Here is an 18,269-nt window from a genome sequence, read left to right as displayed (position 1 = left end):
GCCTAATTTGTCTTTCAAAACATGAAGCTTTCTCACAGTCTCTGCAGGGTGCAGATTTGTAGCACAGACTACTCTGAAACAGAGCTTCAAAATGGTGATAGCAGCGCAGAAATGGAAGAATGCAGGGACTTTCCTAACCTGGCTCTACCCAAACTCCACCCTAAGCTTCTGGGGAAAAAAAAAACAACAAAAAAAACTTACATCAAGCTGCAGACAACAAGAGGATCTTCTTGTAACATTGTGTCCATATTCGACACCTGTGGTTGTTTATTCACAGTCTAGATGGTTTCACAGTAGATCTGTTTTACTTTTTAAAGATTTTATCGGCTCATTTTAGGTCATTTTCACAAAATTGTTAGTATCACTTTCAAATGGGGCAGTCTACGTATTTGTTTTTCTCATGGTCTGATCTGACATTTACATCTGAAGTAACATTTCCTGATTCACATAAGTTAGACTTAATAACACTATTCGATAAATGGCAACACAACAAAGACAATTTTTAAAAATCTTTTATTCAGGCTCAAAATACACAATTCTCGAGTATTTTGTTGCACTGCCTTGAAACAGCATGACATGAGCCATGCTCTTCTTCCAGAAGCTTCTCACAACATTTCGGTGGAAGTTCGACTCGCTCCGACCTCACAGAACTGGCGTGACTGAGCCAGGTTTGTTCGGTGCTGAAAAGTCGTGCTGACCACGACTTTTCTATGGGACTGAGATCATATGCAAGTTTTTATAAGCCAGAGGTTTTATTGTCAAGCATTTGGCTTTTGGGATAAAATGACAAGCTGAGTGTTTGGTGGAATTAAGGTAAAACGTCCAAGCTGTTTCAACTGTAAAGCACGGTGGAGGACGCATCATGCTTTGGGGCTATTTGGCTTTCAGTGGTACTGCTGCACTGGACAAAATGGCTGGAATAATTAGCTGACAATTTCAACACATTGTCAGTTGGATGGGTGAAATATGACACAACCGAGCGTCCCAATGTTGAAATAGTCCAAACACACATTGTCTGGTTTTTCTTTTGTAGGAGATGAAAAGATTTAGCATTAAGTTTTTGATTTAACCAAAACTAAGTGGGTTTTCTGCCACATGGTAAGAGACATTTCTCCAAATATCATTGTTGTTGGAGGCTTAAATTTAAACATGTTTGAATAATAATAATAAAAAAATGCTGCAAATTTTAACTTTTACACCCAAATTTTGAAAAATAATAATAATAATAATAATAATAATAATAATAAAAATCACACCTTTGTGTCTGAACAATGAAGGTGATTGTCAGAAAAAGTGCCCACGTTGCACTCCTCATTTTACATTGATTTTTAATTTGAGAGTTCATATATCAGGAACCGTACTATTTATCTGAAACAGAGCTAAAAAAAACTAACAACAAAACATTAACTTTAAAAAAAAGCACCAAAAATCATAACAGCCATTTCTCAGCATGCATGACAAGAACATTTATTTCAGGTAATCCACAATCCAGCTGGATTTTCAGTCAGTTTTACACACAAACTATAAAAGGATTAAAATCACCCCAAAACTATTTCATTTCTACTCCCAAATTATAATAAATGGAGGGAAACAGATTAGAGGCAGGTACCAAAGTCTTTTTGCTCTATTGTAAATCAGGCTGATTTTCCATGTTAAAAGTTTAAATCTTACTCAGTGTCATGCTTCTTATTACATTAACATAAATTTAAAAAATGGAAATAAAAAAACCATGTCTCCTCTCTCTACTTGCATTCATCACTGGTCCGTAACCAGACTTCTACAGTACCATTAAAAAGTTCACAATACAAAAATCTCATGGAACTAGAAATCATCAGAGAAGCACATGAAATCACGTAGAAACATTGAGCCACTGAGACATTTATATATATGTTTTTAAAAAATCCCTCACAATCCGAACTGAGAGAAAGGAAACAGACTCAGATTGTCTCCCATTTTTAAGTGACGGATGATTGGTTCAATTACCTTAATGGTCACAGTCCAGGTCAAATCAAGCGGCAACATTTTGTCTGCATCTAAATATCAATGAGCCAGAAAATAAAAATAATAATTAAAAAACATATATTTTTAAAAAAATGAACACGCTTCCCTGTGTTGAATTTTGCTGGCAGAATCGTGATCAGAAATCATCCTTACAGTCCGGCTGTACCTGTGTGTCCGCATCACGCTCCAGGTGGCCTCTCCTTCTACTCCAGCTTTCTAATTTAGTGGCTATTGCTCTTTGGCAGTGTCCTAGCTTTTTATCTAAATGTACCGTCCCTTTCTGCTTGTGAGTCGAGGTGGTGTGTTGGTGTATAAAGGGCAGTCATAATACTCTGAAACATACACCAAACATGCACTACTGCACACACACCCATACAGTGCATTGCTAAAGTATTCATACCTGTTGAGCTTTTCCACATTTTGTCCTCTTACAAGCCCACAGCAGTAGTGATACACCTATTAATTGGAATGGCATTTGATGAGTTGACACAAGGTGGTGTGTAATCGTGAAGTGAAAATGGATTGAGACTTTGCTTTAAATTTTTAAAACTGAATATCTGAAAAGTGTGGTGCGCATATATGGATATGGAACAGATGGGTCAGGGAGAAAAGTTCAGGACAAGTTTAAAGAGGATGTATATTATTTTGTAGCACAATCAAGTGACTATGTTAGCTACAGGTGTTCTAAAAATGCTGCATATATCAAACAGGACATCAAAGAAATTTGACATCACAATCTACTTTGAAATTGGCCTCTGTCTCTTTAAGAAGCTCCTACTTTTTCAACTCTCCATATTCAGCATGTCATCACAACAATGCTGCCATTATGCTGTTTCCAACTTAAGAGCGTTGAAGTGAGTAGTTTGTATTATGATCTCAGCAGACGCACAGTCATATGTTGTAAAACAATATGTTGAGCTGTGAATCTCCCACAGAGCTTTGCTTAATCAATCCAAAAAGGGTCAGTTGACACTCGATGTAAAGGACATCGTGTCATTGGAAAAGCTTACGAGAAGCTCATGGAGACTCTGGATAAGTCACAGAGATCTACAACTCAGATTGGAGCATCTCAACACGACAACTGCTACTCATTTCAGAGTAGTAGTTGTCAGCATGATGCTGAGGGGATCTTCAGCAGGGCAAAGGAAGCTAGTCAGACCAGAGAGGAAGACAGAGCCAAATTCAGGAGCATACTGGAAGAAAACCAGTTATAGAGGCTACAAAAAGACTTGAGACTGAGCTAAATATGGCCCAGTCAAAGTCCCAACCTAGCCCGGCTACTGGCCTCTAAATTCCAATCTCTCTTCACTGCTCCTCCTAGGCTTTCTCCCATTGAAGGGGATTCTCCCTGATAGATTTTTGATCAGGCCAATCAGTGAACAGAAGGAGAAGTTCGGAATGATGTCAATTTTCTGGGCCGTTTCAGAATTGCAGCCTGTAGTTTTAGTGAAGGCAGCAGAGAAGGTGAACGAAGCCGTTCAATCTGTGCTGGCCACACTTCCAAATGCTGAATCAATATTAACATCTGCCTCGTTCAGCTCGGCACTTCTCTCTTTGCAGTGGAGGACGGCTACGTCATGGGCAAACGTTAGCGACTGGGCAACATTTAAGACTTGAACAAACTCCACGCCTCCAGGAAGCAATTGCTTCTCAATAGCCAAGAGTCCAGACCCTCTGGATGAAGCGAAGCGTAGAACAAGTGCTGGTTTTTACCAGGGCAGTGCCGACCTAAACGCAACTTGAAATTTATTTTTGAGTTGGGTAGTAGTAGTTGTGTTGTTGCTAACCATTCAGTGTAAGACTGAGCAGAAAGGATAGTAATGTCTCTATCATCATACGCTCCTTTGGGTTGGGCTATCATAAAGATCTAATAAAATACACCAAGGTTTGTAGTTTTTAGACAAAATGTATAAAGGTTTAAGAGGTATAAACACTTTTGCAAGGCACTGTACATCTTTACTGTGGAAAAACAGAGCATGCATACAAACTATGCTGAGGCAGGCTACATCCCTTCTTTTAACCGTATCACACTCTTCCGTCAAACATGCTTATTGGCAAATACTAGATCTCCTCATGCACTCTCTCATGCAGGATCTCACACACACACGCACGCACACACAGCGTTATGGCAAGGTTAGTAATTGTAAAAGTGCGGATTAGTCGCAGTTTCACAAATTTGCTTTTATTTGCCATTTAGTATTGAGATATTTTTGCCAGTCAAAGACACTTAATTTCACAGTGCAACACAGTATGACAAACACTGACATTAGGGTCAAGACATATCATATGGGTGAAGTTTAAAAAATATATACCATACAAATAATAAAATAAAATTTAAAAAAACTGAATAAAATAAAAAGTGCAAAAAAACAACTTAACAGTCACTGAATATAGCATCAATTCAATTTTTGTGTTAAGTGTGTGAATTTCAGTTCACTACAGAAACAAAACTCATCAGTAGCAGCAAAAAAAAAAAGAAAAAAAAAGAGACCAATTATAAAACATTATAAAAATCACAACCAATCAGTTTTACTAAAGATATCAATATGGCATCAAATGGATATCAACACAAATGTAGACAGACAGACATACACACTCAGTCACACACACACACACACACACACACACATACACAAACACTTGGTCACAGTCAACAGGTGCCAAGGACATTGCGGTGGGGAGTCAAGTTTTAGCTCGGTACCATGTCCAAAAACAAATACAAAAAATAAAAAATACACATTTCACACACTGTTAAAGAATGCCGAAATCAGGATTTACAAACTTGCAACATGCACGCGTCGAGCTGAACCTTGGAGACAAAACTAAGGATGCATTTTCTTTGTATGATTTCCTCCCGCTCAGGTGAGAAAACAGAAGTATTAGCCCTAAGCCCCCCTTCCCAGAGGAATGGTTTGTTTTCGGTGGGAAAAGGCTTCCCCACGCTTTCTCTCTCTCTGTCTCGTTCGATCAGGTAGAAAAAAACATGTAGACAGCAATAGGTGTGATAGATGACAGCTCTGTAAAGCAGCACTCTGGTAAGAATGAAAGGTAGGAAACATGGATGAGGATAGATCATCTTACAGAGAAGCAGAATCGGGTGGAGCACAGATGGAGTATTTGATATTGAATCCTATTCCCCCAGAAAAATGAAGTTATTAGAGAGGTGGGTTTTTTTTACCTGTCTGTCCCTAGCTACACGTAGTAGGTCTGTAAAAAGTCTGAACCACAGTGCCACCCACAGTCTGTCCCAGGTACTGCATGTACAACTCAATGTCTGTGAGTCTGTTGAGCAACCAGCTACTGGTTTAAGTTTAAGAATCCCATTAAAATCCTAACTTTCCCTGTCGTTCCAGCCAGGAAACAAGCTTTCTCCTGCCTGCTGTCCCTGCCTCGTTAGTGAATCCCCTCCCTGTCTGTCCCTGAACTTTTCTTTGTGCTGCTCTCTATTCCAGCTGGTCTCCTCCTTCTCTATCTGTCCCTACCAGTTAGTTGTTGTTGTTTTTTTTTTGTTTTTTTTTCTGTGTCAGGTCCCTGCCTAGTTAATCTAGAGGTGTCCCCCCTGTCCCTCCCTCCCACCCGCGCACCCTCCCTCTATGGACAAACACATAGGGCGTGGGGGCCGTCCATCAGGGGGAGCGGCCAAAAGCGTCCCTCTCCCTCCCCCCAGATCAGGGCCGTGCAATACACAGATGGATGAGTTTCCCATTCACCCTCCTCCTGCTGGCTCACCTGAAGACAAAAAACACAAACCAACATGAAGATGTTAATGGAGCAACAATGCAGTTTTTCTTTACTCTAACCCAGTGTTTCTCAAATAGTGGGGCGCGCCCCCCCAGGGGGGCGCGAGGCTCCATCAAGGGGGGCGCGTTTGACCTCGGGGAACATGCTTTTTTATTTTTTTATTTTGATTTTTTTGACTGTCCTAGAATAAAGTGCAATTGCACCTCCACCACATTAGGGGACAGTGGCGCTCTCATTGGCAGAGTGTGCGCAGGGAGCATTTGCTCGGTGGTGTAGGGGTGTGCGCCTTTGCACATAGTATGAGTATGAAGTGTAGACACGAAGTGTAGCAGACCCTCAAGTGACACCATGGAAAAATATTTAACAGGAATTAGAAGACAGGCGAAGAGAGACGGAGATAAAGAGACAAACGAAAGTCTTCCTAAAGCTAAGACGAGGAAATATGACGAAGCGTATGTAGCGTTTGGCTTCACTGTGACTACGGTGGGAGACGAAGAAAGACCGGTGTGCTTACTGTTGGCAGCGGACAGCATGAAGCCAAATAAATTAAGGCGTCACTTAAATACATTACACCCCAATCACGCTGATTGGGGTGTAATGTATTTAATGTGTAATGTAATGTAGCCATTAATCCAGACATCATCTTTGATTAAAAAAAATCAGCACAGATTATTTTATATATTTTTGTTTTGCAGGTTAAAGTTTTTTTAAATATTGTGCTCCTGAGTTAATGTTGGTGATCAGTTTAAATGCATTGTTATTTATCGATTTTATGTAATTTTATTTTTCAGTATCATATGGTTTGACATGGTCAGTCAAAAAATGTTAATAGTTTAATCAAGGATTTCATTTTATTTTTGAATTTCAGATGCACTTTAAATCTTTTCTGTTACAGTTAATAAAACTATTATTTGTGGTAAGTCGATCCATATTTCTTTCTTTTTATATTCTCTTATATGTTAATAAGTATGCAGTGTTATGCAGAGGTGTACTTATAACAGTTTTATTGACAGTGATACTATTAATAGTCACAGGGGCTTGGGGGGGGCGCGAGATGTTTTCTTCTTCCTAGGGGGGGCATGACAGAAAATAATTGAGAAGCACTGCTCTAACCCAATGCGTGGTGGCTCACCTATTGGGTGGGTGTGGAGAACCTAAACGCCGTAGCAGGCTGCCAGTCTCTCCTTTAGCAGTGGGGGGAACTGCTCTGAAAACTGCTGCCAGTTCTCCTCCCCGACCTGCTCCTTGAAACCATGAAGGATCTGTGGAGACCAACACACACACACACACTCAGCAAATCCAACGTGTGTGAGCAAAGAGAACATATTTAGGAGATATTAAAGATTCGAATTATGATTATTAAAAGTAAAAATTTGATAAACATAACTGATGTCGAGGGTACATGGGAAACGCCTTTTATGTTTAACTTATGTTGACGTTATGCCCGTAGCAGCAAGCAATTAATCAATTAACAGCATTACTGCAGGTTTTATCAACGCAAAGACTTTTTCAGACTATTATGAATTAATTTCAAGACCTAATCATGGCAGAAATGTACAAAAGAAAATTGCATATTTTAAAGCGTAACAGTACGAAGCTTTATAGCACAGAATGACTGTAGCGTTGTACAGGCAAAGACAAACTTCCTCCAGAAAACTGGCAATAAATTTGCACTTACCAAAGATAGATACAAAATGCTAGCTAGCTACCTAGCAAAGATATGTTAGCAGCTAGTTAGAAGTAGCTTCAAGTCACAGAAAACAATGAAGACATGTGAGTGCGTCTCAAACTATTGCCTGACAGAAAAACCCAGAAAGAAAAATAAACTACATTGAATAGTAAATAGTCCTGCAACAACAAATTTAAGACCTGTTATTAACGACTTAATATCGTTTCTAATGAATTTAAGACTTTTTAAGGAAGAGTGGACACTCTCTTTAATCAAAGGAAAAATTAAAATGACCGTAATAATTTCAATATTGATGATTAAAATTTTCTTTGAAGGGCAATTTTGTTAACAAAAATTTTATAATCCATTTTATTTAAGGCGTGGTTTCTATCTCCTTTTTATGTATTGTTTTTGGTCGCCAAGTTTTATTTTACATATTTAAAATGCATTCCAGTTCAGTGTGGAGTTTTGTGTACAAAGTTAAAGCTTATTAGTGAGAGAGGGAACTTGCATTCTTATACTATCATAAATATATGACTTGAGAATGGTGACGAGGCAACAATATTATTGATTATTGCAATAATCCCTGGGACAATAAACCAGTAAGAGGTGTTATTGTGACAGGCCTATCCATCTGCAGAGGTTTGTGTTTGCAGGTTAATCCCTGAACTGCAGAATGTGACTCACAAGGCAAAATGTGACATAATATTGAATCTTTCCTGGGTTATCCTGCTACATACCTTGTAGAACATGTCTCTCAGATCATCCTTAGGGTTCACCCAGGAGGCCACGGCGTCACAGAAGAAGATGAAATCCTGAGCATCAGAAAAAGGTACAGCGGGTCTAATTCAACAGACGGTAACCGGACGACGCATACAGCTGCAGCGGACGACGCCTCACCTGCACCACGCCTCCGGGATTCACACCGATCATTATGCAAATCCCACGAAAGGCAGAGTCTTTCTCCTCGTTGTCTCGGATGTTGCGGAGAGACGTGCACCTGGAGGACGTCAACAAGAAAGCAATGAGCAGCAGATTCCTACGGTTTTCTCACAGCTGCGATTTGCGTGGAAGGCGAGGAGTCCGCACCAGGGTCGGATAAACTGCGGCAGCATGGGGGCGACCTCCTGAGGGCAAACGTAACCCAGTCTGCCGATGGTGATGGCTGCAACACGAGCATAGATGGCATTAAGCAAGTAACAAAGGTGTCAGCCACGAGCAGCACACGAGGAGCGAACGTCTACATGCCTGTGTTTTCCAGCAGGGTTTTGGGTGTGTTGGGTCGGTTAATGATCTCAACCAGCTGGTTTAGAACCATAGCTATGTATGGCTGCATCTCCACTCCTGATGGGAGAAGAAAGAACGAGGTCAGACGCACAGTATCTAAAGTTTAAACTAGGAGCATCAAGATGGCGGTACTGACCCATCTGCATGCAGATCTCCCCTATGGCCCAGGTGGCGTTGTTGCACACGGAGATAAACTCTGGGTTCAGATTTGTCCCGAGGATCGGCATAAATTCAGCTAAAGGATAAAAATGAATTTAAAAAAATAATCATCCAGATTTGTGTAATTTTTTTCCCTAACTTTTTACGGTCACGTTTCACAAAAAAAACATTTCTCCACTGTGCTAGGCCCTTGTCAAGCGCCTTTAATAAGCTGAGCTTAGTGTTCGGGAGGAAGAGAAAGGAATGATTACCAATACACGGTTTGACGTGAGGGAAGCAGGCCTTGGTCAGGTCACCCAGCAGAGCAAATGAACTCTGCCTCACCTCAGGCATCGTATCCTGAAACAAAAACACACAAAGAAAGACCAATAGAAACAAACTCTGCTGACCTGGAATGGGTTAATGGCACATCCACTGACTACCTGGGACTGCTCAGAGCCGACACACAAGTAAACAGGTTTCATACAAATTTTCACATCATCCAATTACCTGGATGGACAAACGCATGACGGACAGATCAATAAATGGATGGATGGACGGGGAGGTCGGTCTACCTGCGTCTACATGTAAATCTGAAAAACTCAGTTGTATATTTTTCTACACCAAGTAAACGAGTTTGGGGATAAAACTGTATCTCTCAAAAGTCTTCAACATGCCTTGAACCTAGCGGTGGGTGTTTATCGTACTGTTTATCATTTATCATAATAAGCTTCTTGTAATGACAAGAATTTAGATTTATTGTTGTCACAACAACTTACAATTAATAAAGTTTGGAACCTCCCACAACTGTCGGCATTGTCTGGATTGTTGGTTTTACTATCTTCTTCTTCTTTGTTCAATTAAAGCAGGTGCCCCCAAAGTCGGTCCTGGAGGGCCGGCATCCTGCATGTTTTAGTTCTCTCCCTGGTTTAACGCACCTGGATCAAATGGCGGCTCGTTAGAAGGCCCTAGAAGAACATTGACATGCTGAAAAGGTTGTTGGTGCCACCAGGGAGAGAACTAAAACATGCAGGATGCCGGCCCTCGAGGACCCACTTTGGGGACCCCTGAATTAGAGTATCAATAGATCTCCAAAAGATGGATGGATGTAGATTTATGTAAGAATCTGTGGCAGATGGACGCTCTCTGATTAATTTGACTGAGCCTGAGTTGAGCCTGGTCAAAACCCCGAAATCCGAAATGCAAGGGCAGAACCAGAGGGTTCCCATGGGGTGGCCATGACCTCTAACCCCCGGACAATCATTGGACCCTCCCGGGCAGACAATTGGTTGTTCCAATATGGAGGTAACTCATCAGTAGAGCACACCACCAGAACAAGCAGTTCCCATCCAAAACTGTTGGAGCCAGAGGTGATGGCATTTATTTATTAGCTTCCAGAAAATATTTTCTGTATTTAGTGAATTATTTGGCAAAATACGGATGTCGTTCTCCGAAGCGGCCCTAGTGCCAATTAATTGTTAACCACCACATCGTCCTGATTACCACTATGAGAATGTTCTGGATCCACCATTGCCGAATGACACCCCAAAAGACCACCCACTTCACAAGTATCCAACAATGTGTTTTGGCATTTCACTTAAAAAACCCAAATCAAAACATTTTGTGGTTGTAATGTGAAAAAAAGTGAAAGAGTTTAAACAGTGGGAACACTTTTTCTGCAATAAAAATTATAGAAAGAGAAGACATGAACACATTTTCCACAATTCCACATCATGAAGACCAGAAGCTGGTTTCTCAGACTAGATGGGATGTGAAGGTGATGAAATCCACTGAAGTACTCTCACCTGCATGCACTGGAACAGCAGGGTCATGATGTTGCTGCGGGCCACCAGCGTGTCGACGTGGCCCCCAAGACCCTCGGCCAACCCGCTTAATAGATCCAGGGCCACAATCATGAAGTCCTTATCTGGTGCTTCATACTGGTCTGGCTGCTGACTGTACATCTGAGAAACACCAACACAGTGGTTCTCATTTCATACAGCCATACATGCTTCACACACTTTAACCCAATACATTTCAAGCAATTTCATGGCAAGTTTCCAAACTTTTCCAGCACCACACTACAGAAATGAAACAAAAATGACAGCTGCAATTCTCTATTGTGGACTTAATAACTTAACTGCAGTTTGAATATCGAGTATTTCAAGCACGTTCCAAACCCTGAAAAAACCTAATTTAAATTCAAGCACCCATACGAGCCCTGACTATTAAAATCAGCGTGTTAAGGTAAAATGCTGTGACGCAGCTCACCATGGCCTGAGCCAGCGTCTTCTGGACCAGGGTCACGCAGCGCTGGTACACAGGCTCGCAGTACGGGAGGAAGCCGCTCTGCAGCGCCGTGGCAACCGACGACAGACACTCCAGCAGAGGAAAGAGGTCTTTGTCCTCGTCCTTCAGCTCGTTCCATTTGGCTATCAGAGGCGGCATCAGCTTCTGGATGTACTCCTTCAAAAAAAAGAAAAGTAAATGTTTCAGTCCCAATGTGTGTGTGAATGTGTGTGTGACTGCTGAGCTCACAGGCTGGTTGAGGTGGTGTCCCACAGAATCAGCCAGCGTTCCTATAGCGTCGTAGAGGATCAGCAGATTCTTGTGCTGATATTTCCCGAAAGCGAAAACCAGCGTGTCCAGGATGAAGCTGAGGTACGGCACTAGCTCCGTGCACGCCTCCTCCTCCAGGGTGGCGAAGGCACTGTGGCCAACAGGGTATGAGTGAGAAAGATGTCTGAGCAGGAAGTGAAGAAGAGCATTAAGGAAAGCTGAGAGCCGCACCTGCACGCCGCTTCCTGCACCCTTTTGTTTCCATCCAGGATGCGTTTGAGAAGCTCGGTCATGAGGGGCTTGAGGTGGGCGTCGGGGGGCTGGCTGACCACCCAGTGGGCGTAGCGACTCAGGGTCCAGCAGGCGATGGAGCGCACCAGAGCCTTCTTGTCGCATAAGCACTGGATGAGATGAGGAATCAGCTCTGGCAAGTAGGGAACCATTCCCTGCATGCAGCCTGAAAAGAGGATGAGAGCTTACCTTTCTTCCTGTTTTATATTAAAATTTAGATTTGAATGTAATTTGTGAGTCTATGTCTAACCCTCAGCGATGGCGCCGAGCACCAAGATGCCAGACTCCTTGATGACCCAGTCAGGATGGAACAGCAGGCCTTTAAGCAGAGGCAGGAGATGTGGGAGCAGCTCCTCACGAAACACGTTGGCCAGAACGTCCAGAGCCGCAGCTGAGCATTTTCCTGGGAGTCAGAGACCGATGGACGAGATTAGAGACGCACCGATAGGAGAGAAACTTCTGCTGTCCACTTCACTGTTCTTCACCACGTTTTGTTGATCGATACCATAAAATCCAATAAAATTAATGGTAACATCAAACATAATTTGGGCTTCTAATGAGAAAATCAAGAATTTTGTCATTCAAAGCTACCGAATTTTCCGGACTATAGAGTTGTTGTTTTTTTAAAAACTGACGCATGGTTCAAAGCGTGGGGAAAAAAGTAGAGGCTTATAGTTCGAAAAATACGGTAATTCCTTTTTAACAATGGATGAAAACAGAGGGGTAATAAAACAAGAAACAGATAAGACTGAGACAACTTGACAGGTAAAAAGTTTTGAAATAGAAATATTTTCCATACTTCAGATGTTTAAGGATATTTTCAACCTTGGTCCGATTGGGGACCAAAATTACAACACTGGTTACATTTTCAGTTGGTGCGGTTCGCTTTCACACTGCACTATCAAACAAATCAAACTTCTTGAAAACATGTGTCCCCTCTCGCCTGTGGCGGCGCTGCAACAAGAACCACTGAAGGAAACGACAACAAAACCTTCAAAGACGGCATGAGCACAACGTCCTCCTTCTCAAAATGTAAACGAACATGCCAGATTTTTGTGATTGTAGGGTTTCTTTTTTTGTCTTTGGTAAAAAGAACCACTAGCCATTTCTCCCGCTGGCAATAGATTCAGAGTTTGATCGTGAGTTTGATCTTTATCCAGAATGTCCTGCGCAATAGCCTGCTTCTTGCTTTTGGAGAAAACTCTGGTCCGCTTGCCATTAATATGAACCACACTAGAGTTCACTTCAACTGAAATGAGCCAGGCCTCGCTTTTTTGGTCCGCATCAGAGTTCGACTGCATGTTCACACCTCCCTAAACGAACCAAGTAAAACTAAATAAATCTGGTATGAATACACCCTAAATGTCTAAACGCATTTCAGTAGCTTACGAAGATTCCAGTCAGACAACGTGTCGTCGTCGTCATCCTCGTCTTCGTCTATGTCCTCGCCCTCCTCTCCCTCCCCACCCTCGTGTTGCAGGGTCACGGTGCGAGACTTGTGGAAGCGAGGCTTGATGTCCTGCTCGCTATCGGGAATCGTATCGTCCTCTTCGACGTCTCCCTGGAGGACGATAAAGATTAAGTTTGAAGTAAACTAGATTCTTATAAGGGCAGAGTTTGTGTGGAAGAAGCATTTAATTTAACAACAGCTGCTTACTTTTAGGAGAATGATGTCGATCTCTGAATATTTCATCCCGTTCACCAAGATAGGAATCAGTCTTAAAAAAATGAAAAATAAAAAGAAGATTTAAACCAGGTGAGCTCCTCCTTCATTACCTCAATCCCTCTGTCAGCATATCTTGACTTACTGGACCAAGTGTCCAGACAGGGCCTCTTTACAGATGGGCTGCTCAGCCAGAGTGAGCCAGAACTCGCAGGCTTCCAGAGCCACGTTCTCATCGGGGTCCTGCGTTCGCTGCAGCATGTACTGCAGACAGAAACACAGCGGCTGGTGGTGAGGAAGAGGAGGAGGACTGTATCTACGATGGTGGTGGTGACAGAAGATCCGACGGTCGCCTCACCTGGATGATGCTGTGCATGTGCGGGATGAGGCGGTCGATGCGAACTTCCAGCAGCATGACCAGAGCCCTGCAGACGTTCTTCCTCACTTCACTGTCTTCGTCACCGGCCAGGGCAAACAGACTCTGCAAAAGGAGAGAGGAAGAAGGATGAACGGATTAAGTGAAGGAGGAGCTGGAGAACAAGACGGTAAAATAAGGTTTGGGGTAATATGGAACTTAATCTGCTGCATTCCACCATATTAGTCAAAGTTTTACGCAAAGTCCAGGGTTCTTGAAATTTTTGTATTTTCTGAAGTTTTTTAAATACCATTCTGGATATTTGAACATAAAATATTCACCAAGTTGGGTTTTCTTAACAGCATTATCTAGACATCTTGAAACAACAAGCCTGAAGTCGTGTTTTTAATTCAGCAGCACGATAAAAAGCTATTTCGTATCATCTGCTTGGCCTCTTTGCCATCTTCGATTTGCTCCTTCTCCAAATCTAGAATACATAAAATATGTTTTTTTTTTCTGTTCATACAGAGAGCAGCAACTCTTTCACTGCTTGTGTTTTCTAAAACCATTCAATAAATAAGAATAGACCAGTATTGGGTCTTCCAAAACTCTCATCGCAAAAGTTAAATTAACTCTTCAGTACAACACTAAGTTCACCTTGGTCCTCTACATAAGGCGTCTCCACAGACTGGAAGATTTTGAACAGGCAGGACTCTGGTCCTCCACCATCAGAATGACCCAGAGCTGAAATGCTGTACTCAGCAGAACAAGCCAGATGAAATCCTTTTATCTCTCACCTCAATAAAAGTATCGATATTATCCATCAGAGCTTGAGCTCGACCAATGATGAACTGGTTCACACAAGCGATAGCATGGGACCTAAAGGAAAACCAAACCAAGAGTTTACTAAAATCAGACTGAATAAAGGAGAAGGGACATGACAGAAAAACAACAGTGGTTTACCAACCTGATCTTGGGGCTGCAGTGCTTAAAGAACTGGAGAAACTTGGGGATCATGATGTTGAGAGGTCTGTTCAGAGCGTCGCTGTCCAACAGCTCAGACGAATCCTCACAGATTTTCTGCAGTGCTCCAAAAGAACCCTGAAAGCAAGGGGAAATCAGAGCGATCCAATCACATGAACAATTAGAAACCCAATAAGTCGTGCAGAGGCTGTACCTCGCAGGTGTTGTAGTCCTCAGAGTTGAGCAGATTGCAAAGTTGAGGCAAGAGCTCCGGCCAAGTCTGCAGCTCTCCTTTAGAGGCTATAGTTGTGATCAAAATCCCTTCACGACGAAGACAAAAAATATATTAAATAAACCTGCAGCTGACAGTTCTGGATTACCCTATTTAACACAACATAGCCTTCTTCAGCTATAAACATCTGCAAAAATCTTTTTCGAGCACCCACACAGCAACTTTTCTGTGTAACAAGTCAGCCTCCCACATGGCAGACTGACTCACAATCACTACAGGGTAACGCTTCTTTTGCTTTTCTCCCACCCCTCCCACCTTCCCCTTTCTGCCACACCCTCACCGATCGTAGCTCTGATAAGCGGCGATGGATCTCCGATGTTGTTGAGGCATTCTCGTTTGATGAAGTCAGCCACGTTAGGGGGGAAGTTCTGGTAGTGAGCCTTCACATTGTTCTTCAAAATCAGACCACTGAGCGAGCGAGTGGGTTCGTCTTCAGAAACAGAGAATGAAACAGCATTATACCATGTGAGAAGCAGGATGTTGGATGCAGAACTGAAATATTAGCATGACGCTAGCACAGCTGAAAAGAAAGATCAGCAATATTGACAATGGAATGTTTTTTTTTTTAAACTCAATCATACCCTCGGACTTGAGGCTTGTGAGGACAAAGATAAGATAGTTGTTGAAGTCAGGAAACTGGTTAAGCTGCTCCAGTTTCTGGGGCATCGGTTAAGGAGTTCAACCATCCACACTTGGCACAAACATTCTCACACCCTCATCTAACGTTGGCTGTTTTCACACCTCATAGTCTGGTAAACTCTTTTCGTTTGAGGACCAAAGTGGCAACATTTGTTACATTTTCAGCTGGTGTGGTGCGCTTTCACACCGCACTGTCAAAATAAACCAAACCCTTTGAAAAACCTGTTCCCTCCCTCGCCTGTGGTGGTGCTGCACCAAGAACCACTGACGGAAACGACACAAAAACGTCTTAAGAAGACATGAGCGCAACTTCCTTCTTCATGAAATGCAAACAAAAACGGAGTAGTGTCAGATTTTAATGGTTGTAGGATTTCTCTTTTGTCTTGGTAAAAGACCATAAACCATTTCTCCCTATGGCATAGGAGTCTTGTGTGTGTTTTGGTGTATTTACCAAGAATTGCTTGTGCAGTAGTCCACTTCTTGCTTTTGTAGCAGTCTCTGGTTTGCTTGGCATTCATATGAATTCAAACAGCACCAGAGTTCAATTCACCCAAGCTGAGATCTAGGTGTTTAGGCGGACCAGAGTTTGCCTTTTTGGTCTGCATCAGAGGACGATTGTATATTCACACCTCTCCAAACACATCAGACTTTCTAGATAAATTAAAATGAGAGGAAAGCAGACTTAACAGGGCTGCTGTGAATGCACCCTTATGCCTCTGGCATTTATGCGTCTTCTATGTTTGGTAAATCTTGCTCAAGAGTGGTGCTGAGGCAAATTACTGGGATCCATGAAAGAGACATAGGACAAATAATCATGTACACACACTGAACATATGTTGCCTATTTTTAAACTTGGCACATTTGATATGTCCAAGTTCTAGACTTTTCCAGACTCCATCTTCTAGAGATTTCAGTCATTTTAGTCATGAAAATGCAATTTAATAAATGTATATATAATAAAATATATGTCTGATTGCACAGTTAAATGATTACATTTCTTTTCCCATACTAATCCAGACCTGGAAAATACTTGAATCAAATTCCATACTTTTCCAGGTTACATAGAAACCCTGGGCTTTCAGGAGATGCCGGAGTGCCTGAACACAGAACATGCAAACTCCACTCTGAAAAGGTCCAGCTTGGGTTTGCACCAAACATTTTGCAGTGAGCCAACACCGCAAAGCAGCTTTCCACCAGGCATCCATTTAGACATGGTTAAACTTCCACGCAGACTGAGAGGTAAGGATACTTCTTGCACAGCTCTCTGAGTGGCTGTGTCTGGGGACTGGGAGTCTTTGAGCAGCTGAAGCACTTGCTGCAGACCCTGTTCGTCTGGCTGCCACTCCATCCTGTGAAGATAACACATTGATGAGCTGTCTGGAAGGCACGACAACAACGCCTCTAAGTGCTCTCACTCACACCTATACGTAGAAAACAAGCAAGCCACTCACTAAAGCTAGTTGACCATCCGTTACATTATCTGACTCAAACAGAAACTGGCTTTTGAAATCCTCAGAAAATGAAAAAGGCTGTAAATACTATCGAGAACCCGTTTTGATAGCATGAGTGGCTAGGAGCATTTCCTGTTTTCTGAGATATGAATCCCAACAATAATAAAAGCGAGTGCTAAACTATGGTGAATTAGCTTTGGTAAGTTCTAATAAGTTATAAACTAAGAGCTGATGAGAGTTTTCTCCATGAGGCCCAGACGGCGCAATGTCTCTGAGACAGCTAGCAAGCTAGCTTAATGTCAACATGGATTAAAATGCGTATTCACTAGTATTGAACGGCTATAAGGCGTAAATTACACAGATTTCCGGCCACTGTACTTTATATCTGAACGAGTAATTAACATCAATTACAGAAAGACTTTTATATGCATGATATAAACAACCGGACATCAACCCAAAGCTAGAACATGTAGCATGTCTAGTTAGCATCTGTATGAAAGTAGCGCGAAAGATTTTACCTGGTTACTCCGGTGTGCTGGTTTTATATTTGTACGGAAAAGGGTGTAGTCACGCTGTAAAAAACTAACATTAAACAAAATATCGCAGCTATCTGTGTGGCTGTGTAAAAAAACTATAGTCTCTGTAGGTCTGTGTATTTGTTACGCTAGCTTGTGTATGACAGAGATTGCATGCCTTGCGATCAAGCCGGGTGACCTGTTTGATTCCTGCCGGCTGCCGTAGACAACGGTGCTGAACCAGGTGATTACGCAGTAAGGCATGTTTTAAAATAACTGCCTTTTTCTTATTATAAGTGTGGCTGTTCGGTTTCTAAAATGTATCTTTTTAGTACAAAAATACGCAGTGTGTTTAATTTCGTGAATACTGTATATGACTTCTTTCGAGCTTTACTCTTGACCACTAGATGGCGCCAGGTTCTGATTGCTGTAGTTCAATCCTAATTTATTAACATCTACATGCAACAGGTAGGAGTTTGATGCTCATTTGGATGAAATAAACTAGACAAATATTCATTTATAATAGATATAGTAATAAGTAATAATCACACTTTATATTTAAGCATGTATATTTTGTTTTAATGATGCTATTATGTGATTCTTTGTTTTCTTATTTAAAATAAGAATTTGTTCTTTTGACAACGCTTTTGGTTGATGGGTTATTGCATACTGGAATCTCTAGAATTGTCCCTAAGTGCACAAATT

The 18,269-nt window shown here is 41.8% G+C and overlaps 1 protein-coding gene across 1 annotated transcript; it reads right to left on the bottom strand.

Moving 5' to 3' along the window:
• Window positions 1-4,161: 4,161 nt before the first annotated feature.
• Window positions 4,162-17,779, bottom strand: LOC122829603 (transportin-2). Its single transcript, XM_044114292.1, has 24 exons — window positions 17,568-17,779; window positions 16,848-16,947; window positions 15,541-15,616; window positions 15,240-15,389; window positions 14,882-14,988; window positions 14,672-14,805; window positions 14,502-14,583; window positions 13,708-13,830; window positions 13,495-13,613; window positions 13,344-13,404; window positions 13,076-13,247; window positions 11,937-12,089; window positions 11,627-11,852; window positions 11,375-11,546; window positions 11,108-11,302; window positions 10,642-10,800; window positions 9,109-9,196; window positions 8,835-8,933; window positions 8,660-8,755; window positions 8,501-8,576; window positions 8,312-8,411; window positions 8,152-8,226; window positions 6,875-7,004; window positions 4,162-5,730 (listed from the first exon to the last, which is right to left on the bottom strand). Exons 2-23 carry the CDS (start codon window positions 16,944-16,946, stop codon window positions 6,897-6,899), a joined length of 2,670 nt encoding a protein of 889 aa, XP_043970227.1. The 5' UTR covers window position 16,947; window positions 17,568-17,779; the 3' UTR covers window positions 4,162-5,730; window positions 6,875-6,896.
• Between the last annotated feature and the right edge of the window lie 490 nt (window positions 17,780-18,269).

This window comes from Gambusia affinis, linkage group LG04 (assembly GCF_019740435.1).
Source record: "Gambusia affinis linkage group LG04, SWU_Gaff_1.0, whole genome shotgun sequence".
In the NCBI taxonomy this organism is placed as follows: Eukaryota; Metazoa; Chordata; class Actinopteri; order Cyprinodontiformes; family Poeciliidae; genus Gambusia; species Gambusia affinis.
The sequence above is the reverse complement of the archived record's forward strand: the minus strand, read 5'-3'. Positions and strand labels throughout refer to the sequence as shown.

What these genes read in the sequence shown, in the direction of transcription:
- LOC122829603 (XM_044114292.1), bottom strand. Translation starts at nt 16,946, where the DNA reads ATGGAGTGGCAGCCAGACGAACAGGGTCTGCAGCAAGTGCTTCAGCTG. An exon ending in GTTGTCTGACTGGAATCTTC is followed by an intron (nt 12,090 to 13,075) that starts GTAAGCTACTGA and finishes TCTGACTCCCAG; the next exon opens with GAAAATGCTCAGCTGCGGCT. An exon ending in AACCCTGCTGGAAAACACAG is followed by an intron (nt 8,577 to 8,659) that starts GCATGTAGACGT and finishes CTCGTGTTGCAG; the next exon opens with CCATCACCATCGGCAGACTG.